The sequence below is a fragment of the Neoarius graeffei genome, chromosome 1, assembly GCF_027579695.1.
Source record: "Neoarius graeffei isolate fNeoGra1 chromosome 1, fNeoGra1.pri, whole genome shotgun sequence".
Taxonomy (NCBI): Eukaryota; Metazoa; Chordata; class Actinopteri; order Siluriformes; family Ariidae; genus Neoarius; species Neoarius graeffei.
Genome location: NC_083569.1, coordinates 82,378,198 through 82,391,997, shown reverse-complemented (window position 1 = coordinate 82,391,997; position 13,800 = coordinate 82,378,198). Strand labels below are relative to the sequence as shown.

Genomic DNA, 13,800 nt, shown 5'->3' with positions numbered 1-13,800 from the left:
GGCTGAGGTTCTTCAACATGGGGATGTTTTATGAGTCTGTGGTGGCCAGTGCTCTCCTGTATGCTGTAGTGTGCTGAGGTAGCAGACTGAGGGCAGTGGATGCCAACAAACTCCATAAACTGATCTGTAAGGCCGGTGACATTGTAGGAGTGGAGCTGGACTCCCTGGAGACTGTCTAAGAGGAGGATGCTGGCTAAAGCTGTGTATCATCCTGGACAATGTCTCCCACCCACTCCATAACATGCTGGCCAACCAACAGAGTACTTTCAGTGAAAGACTCATTCCCCCAAAATGTACCACAGAGCACCACAGAAGGTCATTTCTGCCCGTGGCCATCAACCTTTTCACCCTCTCCCTCAGAAGCTCAGATATTCAATAGACAATAGACTATTCAATACTGTACCTGTGTAATAATTCCATTGTACTACAGCCATCCACACTGTACCTAGGTTCAATAATTACATCATATATCTCTTCAACACCTCACACAATGTGTAATACTAGTGTAATGTGTGGTGCATTCTATGTGCCACAGCCATTATTTACTACTACTTCTTCTTTCGGCTGCTCGCATTAGGGGTCACCACAGTGGATCGTCATGATCCACAGATTTGATCTGGCTTAGGTTTTTACACCGGGTGCCCTTCCTGATGTAACCCTCCCCAATCTGTCCGGGCTTGGGACCAGCACTAAGTATGAACTGGCTTGTGCAACACCACAAGGGTATTTTTACCTAATCTACATGTGTTTACCTAAACTACATGTTAACCGTGTACTGTACCAACTGTATATGGTTGAAATAACAAATAAAATAGCCTTGACCTTTACCTTTATTCCATCCGTATGGCTATTTTTCCTTCCACACAGATAGTTATGTGCAATATACTGTATATGGTTTACATTTTACATATTTTATGTTATTTTTATATATTATTACATATTTCATGCGTTTTACATATGTTTTACATTTCTGTTTAATTTTGTAATTTCTTTTTTCTACTTGAGTGTGAGTGACTACTCAAGTTGTACTTGAGTTCCCCTCGGGATTATTAAAGTATTTGATTCTGATTCTGAATCAAGTGATTAGTAGTACTGCATTAGAGGTTCACAACCCTGGTCCTGGAATACTTCCTGTCCTGCACATGTTAATGAACATTTTTGATAGCTTCCAACACACCTGATTCCACTAATAAGCTAATTAACAGCTTGAGTTGAAGTGGGTCTGTTAGAGCAGAAAAAACACTAAAATATGCATGGCAGGGGATACTTCAGGACTAGGGTTGGGAACCTGCGTACACACTTTCAACAATAAAAAGACAATTGTAAATAAACTGAAGTAGTATCATAGCGTGTGAAGATGGCACTCTTTACTAGAGCAGCTTTAACCACAGCCGTTTTTTATGACTTCCGCTCTGTCCATGTCTGTACGTATGTAGCACCCGTATGTGCTGTTTCCTGTGTTGCACTGCAAGTCAGAAAGAAACCACAGGTTAATCACGTGACCTAGCTTCCACATTCTGTTTTGTACACTAATCGGAATTGAATGGTCTGTTCAAATGAGATTACATTAAAATGATGGTGAGAATAAAGCTGTAAGTGGATCCAAACAAAAGAAAAGACAAACCGAGGCTGGACGATACATCAGAGTAATGGAGACACCGAGCTCCCACCCCTTCAGTGCTGGTAAGCTGCATATCTACCTAAGTGAAGATGAGCGCAGCATAGAAGCATGCCTGAGCATTTGGAACACATGTTTAGAAAATCGACCTCGTCCACCTTTTATGTGCTAAATAATAGTGCCATAGGTTCTATATAATAGTGTTATAGGTGTTTAGGACATCAAACAAGATATGAGGACAAACCTCTCGGGGGGAGGGGAGTCTGTGGTGTCACAGCTAGATGCAGAGTGGGAGAGTTTCCTACCATGAATACAAGCAAACTCCCTTCCTTTATGAAGCATTTTGGAAGAGGAAGTAAATGTTTAAATACTGCAGCCACTTGATGGGGTGTTTTTTTTTTTCTCATGCTAGCATGAACTACTTCAGCAGCAGAAATGACCCTGCAAATGTCCTACTCATTAAATCTGAATTTATACATACTAACTGCATGTTCAAAGACATGCAGTTAGGTTAATATGGGACGGCCTTGGGCTGAGGTGCCCTTGAGCGAGGTACCTAACTCCCAACTGCTGCCCGGGTGCTGTTGGCATGGCTACCCACTGCTCTGGGTATGTGTGTGTGCTCATTGCTCACTTGTGTGTGCATGTGTGTGTTCACTGCTTCAGATGGGTTAAATGCAGAGAGGAGTTTCACAAGTGTGTGATGAATAAAGTTGTTGTTGTTCTTCTTCTTCTTTATAAATAAGGGTAAAATGATATTGATGCATTTCTGTGCTTTTTCCTGTTGTTTGTCATTTTTGTGGACCTGCCATGTCAAACAATTTTGTGTTCTTTATATATCATTTATAATGTGTGTCAGCCCACCAGATTTTCATACCAGATGCTCAGATGATGGATTTTGAATTATACCTGCTGCATTACACTAAGCCTCCATATGCAGAAAATACAAACCAAAGTGAAATTGGACCAAGAGAAGTTACTGTAAATCTGACATGAAATCATGTACATGCAACCCAAAATGGTCTGTTTTCCAGGCACTGACTACAGCTGATACAGAACCTTGTGAATCCATCAGTAAACAACCTCGAGTGTAGATTATTGATGATATTCCCAGATTTGTTGAGCAACAGACCACAGAATGCTGCTCAGAAGGTCAAGAAAACACGTGGTGAACTATTAGTGCCGCCAAGCAAATGTTGCGTGAAAACTGCACTCACATGATTGACACATTTTCACTACAAATCAAAATGTCATTTGATGATTTTTATGACAGAAGGAAGAGCTATACTTGTCTCAGTCATGGATGATATTAAAAGTGGTAACTGTATCCCGTAGGGGCGGTATTGAGGTGATTATTCGTTGATAGTTACTGGATCAGCCAGCGAAAACAGTACAAAATATTGGGCGCTTTTCAACGCTGTTTCTATGCATTCTGTAAACAGAGCAGCTGGTACAAAAATCCCATGGTACGACACATATTTATAGCAGTAACTTGAGGGCTGCACGGTGGTGTAGTGGTTAGCACAGTTGCCTCCCAGCAGGAAGGTTCTAGGTTTGAACCCAGTGGCTGTCAAGGGCCTTTCTGTGTGGAATTTGCATGTTGTCTGGGTGCTCTGATTTCACCCACAGTTCAAAGACACATGGTTAGGTTAATATGGGATGGCCTGGGTTGCCCTTGAGCGAGGGACCTAACTCCTGGGTGCTGTTAGCATGGCTGCCCACTGCTCTGGGTACATACGTGTGTGTTCACTGCTTCAGATGGGTTAAATGCAGAGAGGAAATTTCACAAGTGTGTGATGAATAAAGTTGTGCTTTCTTTCTTGAGTATTTAATTGACTGATAGTTCTTACTCACAACTCCGCAAGCACTATACTACTAATGCTGGATTTTTGTTGTGAAGATTCCCCAATGATTGTATAATGCATTTGCATCATGCATTGTACTGGGTGTTATACTAATGAATGTAAATACAACATTGATAGAAAAGAATTAATGAATTCTGCAAATATTAAAGCTGCTTTTACATGGGCACTTGTGCCGGAACAAGTTGATCCTAGAACAAGCCGCCCCAGCGCAACTGCCCGTCTAAACAGTTTCTTCCGGAACAATTTGGGCACAACTTGCTCCACTCTACGAGGTGATGCAACTTGTTCTGGAACATCTTGTTCCAGGTACAACTTGTTCCCACTTACCGTCTAAACATAATTGGTGGCAAGTAGGAAGGCTTACATGTGTACAGTAATGTTCATCCGAGTCATTTATCATCCGGACAAGACCGCTTCACGGCAAATTCAGTGGTCAGTTCTTCTTGAGTGCTTTTCCTTGTCAAACTTCTCTGCCTTTAAACAATGGGATCAAGCGATTCCCAAGCTAATCACAGTGATAACTGGACTACAGAAGTAGCTCTTACCCTCATCCAGTTGTGCAGAGATGCATATATCCATTTGGATTTGGAGAAATCTGGTCACAATGAGCCGATTTACCTCTGAATCACCAAGCGTTTAAACAGAAATGACCACTGAGAGGGCAATAAAGCAAGTTTAAAACAAGCTTCTGATCAGTGATATGGACATGCACATTTTTGTTTTAGCCTGTCTAACCTCTAGTTTGCCACCAATTGAGGTTTTTCACCTGACGTCACAGGGTCACGTGACGCCCCGGTGTCCGCCATTTTGAAGGTCAAGCTACATACTAACGCTGCAGACAGAGAGGGAGAACCAGCTTGAAAAAAAAAACATATTACAGACACCAGATCCAGTGTAAATAGCTGCCGGAGCGCGCTCCGGCTTGCTCCCCCTCAAATTAAGCAGCGCGCTCCGGCTTGCTCCCCCTCAAATTAAGCAGCGCGCTCCGACTTGCTCCCGGAGTGCTCCGGCCGAGGTTCCGGAGCGCGCTCTGGCTTGCTCCCCCTCAAATTAAGCAGCGCGCTCCGGCTTGCTCCCGGAGCGCTCCGGGAGCAAGCCGGAGCGCACTGCTTAATTTGAGGGGGAGCAAGCCGGAGCGCGCTCTGGCAGCTATTTACACTGGATCTGGTGTAAATAGTTGCCGGATCATAATTACAGTAAACTAGTAAATACAGTAAAGGAAAAATTTGAGACTGAAAGGTTTTAACAGTCATCCAAATGACTGAACATAAACATTGCTACAGTAACATACTAGCTGCTATGTTGTTGACATTAGCTAGTGCTAACAGCTAGCTGCTAGTACACTGCTACAACACAGACACCGACCCTAATAATACAGTTCTTGGTCATTGCCTGGTAACAGCAAATTTATAACGGGCCATGTCTCAACAGACTAAGAAGTTATTTCAATGACATTTAATAACATTTTGTTTATCCTGAGGACCGAAAGTAAATGAAAATGTGAACAAACCTTAGCTGTAATAAGATGGCGACCACCGGCTCCAGGGACGACCCACTGATGTAGGCATGTTACCCAGCCTGACACAAAATATTTGTAGGCATCCAAACTCTTATATGCTTTCAGATCAATACCTGTGTATGGCGATGGGTTTTTAACGACATAGGTATACAGATCATGTGGGCCGAAGTCAGGTAAAGACGAGGGCTTCGTGTACTTCCGTACGTCAGTGAACAATCCTGGTGGAAGCAGGTAAACGTCGTTCTCTAAGCCTGCTAACCTCAATTTTTGCAAATACCTCTGCTTGCCCTGTAAATGCCCTACGTCGCTGGATAGTGAAGGTGTTTTCTGCATCTCGCTCCTTTTTCTTTTATGTTTTTCGTTTGTCGCCTTTCTCACATTCAAACTGATTCGAGCCGTGACATCCAAAATGTCAGCCTAACGATGCATCACATGACTTGGTCACGTGGGTGAAAAACCTCAATAGAGAGTAAGTGTGGAAAGTGGGCGCAACTTGTTCCAGGCTCAACTTGATCCTGCTGCCCGTGTAAAAACAGCTTAAAAGATGAGAAATGCAAAACTGCAGTACAGAAAATTACATCCCAAGACAAATTACAAAGCAAACCCTTATCAAAAAGAAGTATACTTCAATTTCATTTTATTAAATATACTTAAGTAAAATTAATTTCCTTAAGTATACATTTGTGTACCAAGTATACTGATATCAATGTACTTACAGAATACTTGTAAGTAAACTAATCTAATACTTCTTGGGACTAAATTGGCCCACTTTTAGTTTATAAAAAGTATACTTTAAGTATAAAAGAAGTCAACTCTGAGTATACAACTAGTATTTTTTATTTTGTACTGCAAGTATACCACAAGTAAACTTGTATACTAATAGTTTGCTAGTTCTATACTTGTAGTCCACTCTTTAGTTTACAAACGCATACTTCATAGTATACTGGAAATATACTATGAGTTTACTTGTTTTATACTTCTAGTCCATTTTTAGTTTACTAAAGTATACTTTGTAGTATACTGGAAATATACTATTGGTTTACTCGTTACACACTTCTAGTCCACTTTTTAGTTCATAAAACTATACTTTATAGCATATTGGAAATATACTATTAGTTACTGCTTATATACATCTAGTCCACTTTTTAGTTTTGAAGTATACTGCAATTACCCTTCTAGGTATACTATTAGTTTTCTATCCCTAACCCTTACCTCATGTACACTACCAGTAGACAACTTAAATGTTTTGTACCTTAAGGTACAATGAAGTTATAAAGGTAAGAATTCACAAAATAACAACAGATACTCAGGATTAAGAACATATTCATTTTCTTTAAAAATCAAAATTTACTACAGGGCAAGTACACTTACAGTAAAAATAAGGCACATATTTTGATCAAAAGTTTAAGTATAAGCTTAATATACTTAGACTTTTCTATATACTTTTCAATATAAGCCAAGTATACTTATGTATACCTTCATTAAGTATATCTCTGATAAGTAAATACAACTAAAAAGCAAACTGAAAGCATACTCTTTTATTTTTAGTTTAAATGAAGTATACTAGAAGCACACTTGAATAAACTTCTTTTCTGTAAGGAAACACTAGTTTAATAACAAAATGTTTATTTAATTATTCATTATCTCTTGCAGAAGCCAAAGAACAGGCTGCAGCAAAGACAGAAGAAAGCCCTACTCATGATAACCCTCCTCTTCCAGAGTTACGCCTGGTCCTACTAGGCCGCAAAGGAACTGGGAAAAGTTCTTCAGGAAACACCATTCTTGGAATGGCTGGAGGATTTGACAGTGGCAAACCAACAGAGGAGTGTGTGAAAAGACGAGCTGACATAGCAAGTCATCGTGTCATGGTGGTAGATACTCCAGGGTGGGAATGGTACTATTCTGGCAATGGCACTCCTACCTGGGTGACAAGAGAGACAATGAAAAGTGTAACAGTCTGTCCACCTGGACCCCATGCTTTGCTTCTGGTGATACGATCCTTTGCCTCTGTCACAGAGGACTACTATAGGCAGGTGGAAGAACACCTGGAGCTTTTGGGCAGGATAGCATGGGCTCACACCATGCTGCTGTTTACACGTGGGGAGGAGCTAGGCTCTATTCCTATAGAACAGAGAATACAAAATGCAGGAAAGTCCTTTCAGAAGCTTCTCGAGAGGTGTGGAAACAGGTTCCATGTGCTTGAAAATAAACGCTGTGGGAAAGATGGAGCTCAGGTGAAAGAACTGATAAGGAAAATAGAGGACATGATAAAGGAAAGAGGGGGAAGACATTTTGAATGTGACCCTTTACTCCTGGAGATTGAAGTGGAAGGGAAAAGGAGAGCAAGAGAGAGGAGAAAGAAACAAAGAATGATGGAGATTCAAGCACAAAAAGGGATCATAAAAGCTGTGCTGACATGTGAGGCAATCTCATAATTTCTATCTGCATATACAGATGACATTTAAATTAAAATGTAATTTAAGGAAGTTTGTAGAAATTATTTTATTTGGCTGAAGAGAGACCTAATAAAACTGAAGAGAAAAAAATATAATGCTTTATGAATCAAAATGCTTAAGTGATTCTTTGTTATTGTGGTTTTTTTCTGTATTTATTTTGGATTGAGGAAACTTAACATATTTATATGATTTCTTGTCTCACACAGCTGATATTTCACCATCTGAGGACCTGGATGAAATGAGTCTGTTCTCCAGGGGTTCCCGGCGTCTCCCAGAACTGCGGCTCATCCTCTTTGGAGAAAGAGAGACGGGGAAAAGCTCTGCTGGGAATACCATCCTCAGAGGGTCTACATTTTTCCATACAGGCCAGGCCACAGAGGAATGTTCAAGGCAGCAGGCAGAAATTTCTGGAAGATTGGTGACAGTAGTGGATGCTCCTGGATGGGAGGGTGGTCCTGAAGGAATCACGCCAGACAGAGTAAAGCGGGAAATCTGTGCGAGTGTGACACTGTGTCCTCCTGGTCCCCATGTCCTTCTGTTGACGTTGAGGGTGGATGCCCTAGTCAAAGCTCCAGCAGTAAGAGAGCACTTGGAGTTATTCGGGGAAGGTGTATGGAGACATACCATACTGCTATTCACAAGAGGTGATCAGCTGAGAGAGGGGGTTACTATTGAACAACACATCCAAGGAGGAGGGAGAGATCTTCATTGGCTGATGGAGAAGTGTGGCAACAGATATCATGTTGTCAGCAGCACTGTCTTGGAAGGTGATGTCTCCAAAGCTCAGGTAACTGCACTCTTAGAAAAGATTGAAAAAATGGTTTCAGGAAATCGATGTGAGGCTTTCTCACCACTTGTGCAGGAGATTCAGGAACTCGGGAAGCAAAAGAATGAAAGGTTCAATATGAAGCTAAAAGAAGTTAACGAGAAGCTACAGCGTCAAGAGCTGGAGCTCAAGAGGTTGAGAGAGAGGGAGGTGAAAAGCATCAGGCGGATTTTTGACTGGAGGAAAGACAAAAGCAAATCACCAGGAAAAACAAGTAGAGAAAGGGAGGAGGGAATGGATAGAAGTGAAGATGACAGAAAGAGCATCATGAGTGAGTTGGAGGAGAGGATGACTTGGTTAACAGAGGATAGAGAAAGAGAAATTCAGGAGTTAAGCCTGGAAAACAGCAGAGTCATTGCAGCTCTCAGTCAGGGGTACAGAGAGAGGGGAGATCTTATAATGAAGTTAGAGGAAAAAGAACGAGAGAGTGAGGAATTAAAAGAAAAAGTGGATGAGTTACAAATTAACTTCCTAGAGCTTAAACGTGTCAGCATGTTAAAAGACGAAGAAAGAAAAGAAAGAGAAGAAGAGCTCACAAAAAGGCATGAGGATGCTGAAAATGAGCTGAAAGGGCAATTGGATCACAAACAGATGGAGGGGGAGGAGCTAAGAAGAAGACTTGAAGAGATGCAGAAGATGATGGCAGAATCAAAACTAAAATATGAAGCAGATATCTTAAATGAAAAACAAGAGCAGGAGAGAAGACAAGCAGAGAAAAATGAACTTGAGAAAAGACTTGAAGAGAAACAGAAAGAGATGGAAGAAATTAAACTGAAAACTGAAAACAAAGTAAGGGAGCAAGAGGAAAGATTGAGAGAAATGAATGAAAAGAGGGAAACAGAGAAGAAAAAACTTAGTGAAATGATAGAGCTGATGACAAAAGAAATGGAAGAGCTGCAGATTGCTTACAAACAACAAGTAAAGTCTTCTGACGCTACAAGACAAAAACATGACAGTACTGTATTAAAATGCAATGAACTTTTAAATAAACTTGCGGGAAAAGATGAAGAACTTGTTGCCATGCAGGAGAGACAAAATCAGCAGGACACTGTTAATACTGAAAGTCAAAACAAACTGAAAGAGAAAGATGCAGAAATAAGTGAATTGGTGAAAAAACACATGGAAAAGGAACAGGAGATTGAAACACTGAGACAAACAATTGATGCCAAACACAGCACCTTGGAGAATGTGAAAAATGATAGCAAGGCAAAAATGGCTGAGTACACTTCCAGGATAAAAGATTTAGAGAATGAGTACAAAGAGATGGAAGAGTTCCTGAAAAGAGAAAATGCGATTATAAGAGAAGAAATTGAGGTAATGAAGAATCTGAATGAGGAGAATGCTCGAAAAAAAGAAGATGACACAAGGAAGATCTTAGAGGTGAAGCTAAACATTATTAACCATCTACAACAACAAAATGAAGAGAACGGAACCCACATAGAAGATTTACAAAAGCAGCTAAAAGAAGTCCAGATCAAGGTAGAGAATCTACAAAATCAGAATGCAGCACTCATTCAGGAGTTAGATGGACTTCACATAATATGTGAGGACTATAAAAGGGACCTGCAGGTTCAGATCATAAAAAATGACAGCAAAGAGAAAGAGATTAAAGACATACTCAACCATTCTGAAGAAATGGGGAAAATCCAAGATGCATTGAACGAAGAGAACATTAAAAAGAAGGACAATGAGATTTGTTTGTTGAAACAGAGAAATCACACACAACAAATGGAACTGGAGGTTATGAAAGAAACAGCTAAAGAGATGGAGAAGAAGACTGAAGAGATGAAAAAATACTATGAGGAGAAGCTTTCAGAATGGATTGCTGAAATGGATGTGAAGGATGCAGAGAGGGAACGAAGACTTCACAGTAGAGAGCTGGAGCTGTGCGAAAGGGAGCAAATCTTGGGTAAAAGTACGCAAGAGCTTGAAAGATGTAAAAAGGACTTGAAAGTACGAGATGATGACATTAAGTGCAGAGAACAAGAACTCAGAGATGAAAAACAGCAGCTAGATAGAAGAGAACATGAAGTAAGGGACAAGGAAAATGAACTGAAATACCAGTGTGAAAATAACCAGAGCCTCCAAGAAAGCCTGGAGAGAAGAGAAAAGGAGCTGACAGAAAGAGAAAATGAACTTGAAAGCAAGCACAAAGAACAGAGAGATTTAACTGAAAAGCAGGAATTGGAAAGAGAAGATATTAAGAAACAGCTAGAAGAGAAAGAAATTGGATTGAGAAAATTGAAAGAGGAACTTGCAGTGAAACAAACTGATCTTCAGGATCAGTTAAAAGAATTGGAATGTCACAGGGATAATCTAGACATCAGAGATAAGGATTTCAGCAAAAGAGAGCAACAGTTACTTGAATCAGAGCAGGTATTTGAGGTCAAGATACAAGAACTGTCCAATAGCATGCAGGACCTGGAGCGAAGCAAGCAGGACATTGAAAAATGGCAAGCAGAAGTAACTACAAAGGAATGTAGTCTGATGCAAAGATCAACTGAATTTCAGAAAAAAGAGCAGGAGATTTTACAGAGAGAACATGACCTTCAGATCAAAGCCCAAGATCTGTTGGAAACAAATAAGGAGACTGAAGCATGTGAACAGGAGTTATTGAAAAAGCAAGAAATCCAGGCAGCTGAAATTGCTCAATTGAAAAATGAATTAGAGGCTACCAAAGATGCATTAGCAATAAGGGAACAAGAACTGAGAAATACTGAGGATAGACTTGATAAAAGAATCCAAGAATTACAACAAAGAGAAAAAGACTTGGATATCAAGGAAAAACAAATTATTGAAGAATATGAGGCCACAGAGAAAATACTGGAAAGTAAGCAGAAGACACAAAAAGAACTTTCTGAAAAGCAGGAAAAGGAATTTGAAAACGTTAGGCAACAGCTTGAAGATAAAGAAAAAGAACTGACGATAATGCAAGATGAACTTTTGGTAAAACAAATCAATCTTCAACAAGAAAAGAAAGACTTTGAGAGTCTCAGAGAAAATCTGGACAATAGAGAAAAGGAATTTAAGAAAATAGAACAAGATCTAGTGATTTCAAAGCAGTTGTGTGAAGTCAAGGCACAGGAACTGTCGAAAGGAGCACAGGAACTGGAGAAGAGCAAACAAGATAATGAAAAATGGCAAGCTGAACTAACTAATAAAGAATATGCTCTGCTACAGCAGTCAAATGAACTTCATAAAAAAGAACAGGAGCTTGTACAGACAGAATATGACCTTAAACTAAAATGCCAAAAGTTACTTGGCAAAAATGAGGATGTCGAACTTGTTCAGGAACAACTATTGAGCAACCAACAAAACCAGATGACTGAAAAATGGGAAAGCCAATTGGAAGATTTCAGAGAGACCTTAGCAAAAAGGGAACAAGAACTGACTAAGAAAGAGGATGAGTTTAAAAAAAGAGAAGAAAATATTAGGAGTGCAGAAATATATTTGGACAAGAGGGAGATAATTGTGCAGAAGAGGGAAGGAGAGGTGCAAATAAACAAAGAGCAAAATGACAGCATGTTAAGTGATCTCAAGAAGAAACAAGAAATAATAGAAGAAATAAAGTGCTCTTTAGAAACAAAACAGCACGAGTTAGGTGACCTGGAGAAAGAACTTAACATCAGGGAGCACAATATTACAAATAAAGAGCATGACCTGAGTAATCAGTGTAAAGAATTAGATATTAAGGAGCACAACATGGAAAAATGTGAACGAGATCTACAGCTGAGAGATCATGCATTCAAGAAAACAGAGCAAGAGTTGAATGAACTGAAGATGACACTCAAATCCAAGGAGAAATATTTAGAAAATCATACAGCTGAACTAGAGAACCAGAAAAGTGAGATGAACATTGAGAAACAAATGTTGAAAATGAAATCAGAGCAGCTGGAAAAATGGGGGAAATATCTTTACAACATGGAGCTTAAAATGATCAAGAGTAATCCCAGTCCTGATTTTCAACCATGGAAACAAAGGACAACATTGAATCTAACGCAGACAATGAACAGTGAAACAATGTATCAGGAGGTTGGAGTCGATAACAGAATTGATGATAGAGAAAATGGAAATAGAAGAGAAGAAGAGGATCACCAGAGTGTGGAAATGGCTTCATCTGAAATCACAAAAAGTGAGCTTGAGAATGAGGAGTTAACATGCCTAGTTAAAGGCAAACAAGCACTAGAGGTCAAAGTAGAAGAGGACTGGAATGGAGGAAACAGACAGGAAGAGGACTTTCTTACAATGGCGGATGATGTTGAGGAATTCTTTGAACCAGCCAGTTCTGATGGTCAAGTGACTCAAGATTTATTCTACAAATTTTCTGAACTCAAGCTGATGCTCATCGGAGAAGCTTGGTCATCTCGCCAGTCAGCCACACACACCATTTTGGGGCAAGATGCCAAGGTTGGTAATCCATGGAGAGGAAACATATCTGGCAAGCCCTTACTCGTCGTGGAGCCCCATGGGATAAAATGGAGATGTTCCAGAGGTATAAATATGACTTTTGAAAAGGATCTCATACACAGTGTTTCTCTGTGCACACCTGGACCTCATGCCTTCGTACTTCTCCTGCCTGCTTACTTAACCTTCACAGGACAGTACAGGAGAGCAGTGGAGCGCACTATGGCCACGCTGGGTGAGGCTGCATGGAGGCATACTGTTGTTTTGTTTACATGGGCCGAGGCTCTTGGAGAAAGTGGACAACAACACATAAAGAGAAACGGGGACTTGGAATGGCTCATCCAAAAATGTGGAGGTAGATATCATGTGCTGGATAACAGACACAGGGAAGCTCATGTAGTAGAGCTTTTGGAGATGATTTATAAGATGGTGGCAGCAAACCATGGACATTATTACCAAGCACAGTGATAGAGAAAATGGTGACATTATTGCCACCATAATGACAGCAGATTAAATATATATTTCAGGGTCACAAACCCTGTCACTTTTTAATATTTTATTGAGGTAGTTTGTGAGTTTTCATGATTTTTTTTTCATTTCTGTTAATAAATAAATGAGTACTATGTGGTTGTAAGTAATCATTTTCCATCTCTCCATCCATTATCTACACCACTTATCCGTCAGGGTCATGAGGGAAGCTGGAGCCAATCCCAGCTGACTTCGGGCAAGAGGTAGGGTACACTTTGGGCAGGCTGCCAATCTATTGCAGGGTTAACATAGTGATAAACAACCATTCACACTCACATTCACACCTCTGGGCAATTTATAGCCACTTAATCTAATCCGCATGTCCTTGGCCTGTGGGAGGAAACTCACGCAGGTATGTGGAGAACATGCACACTGTTGGCCATGAGGTTTGAACCCAGAACCTTCTTGCTGTGAGGTGAAAGCAATCATATATATTTTATACTCGTACATTTATTCATTTATATAGTATTAAGGAAGTAGCCTTTACAATCTACATTAATGAGACACTACTTACTATAATGAACTAAAGAGTTCTCAAGTCTCAATCTTGTGTTATTGTGTTGGCCATTTTATTTCACATTTCA

General features: G+C 40.1%; 1 protein-coding gene across 1 annotated transcript; it reads left to right on the top strand.

Moving 5' to 3' along the window:
• Positions 1–1,490: 1,490 nt before the first annotated feature.
• On the top strand, positions 1,491–13,311 carry si:dkey-185m8.2 (trichohyalin). Its single transcript, XM_060938824.1, has 3 exons — positions 1,491–1,683; positions 6,656–7,420; positions 7,665–13,311. Exons 1-3 carry the CDS (start codon positions 1,650–1,652, stop codon positions 13,154–13,156), a joined length of 6,291 nt encoding a protein of 2,096 aa, XP_060794807.1. The 5' UTR covers positions 1,491–1,649; the 3' UTR covers positions 13,157–13,311.
• The last annotated feature ends 489 nt before the right edge of the window (positions 13,312–13,800 follow it).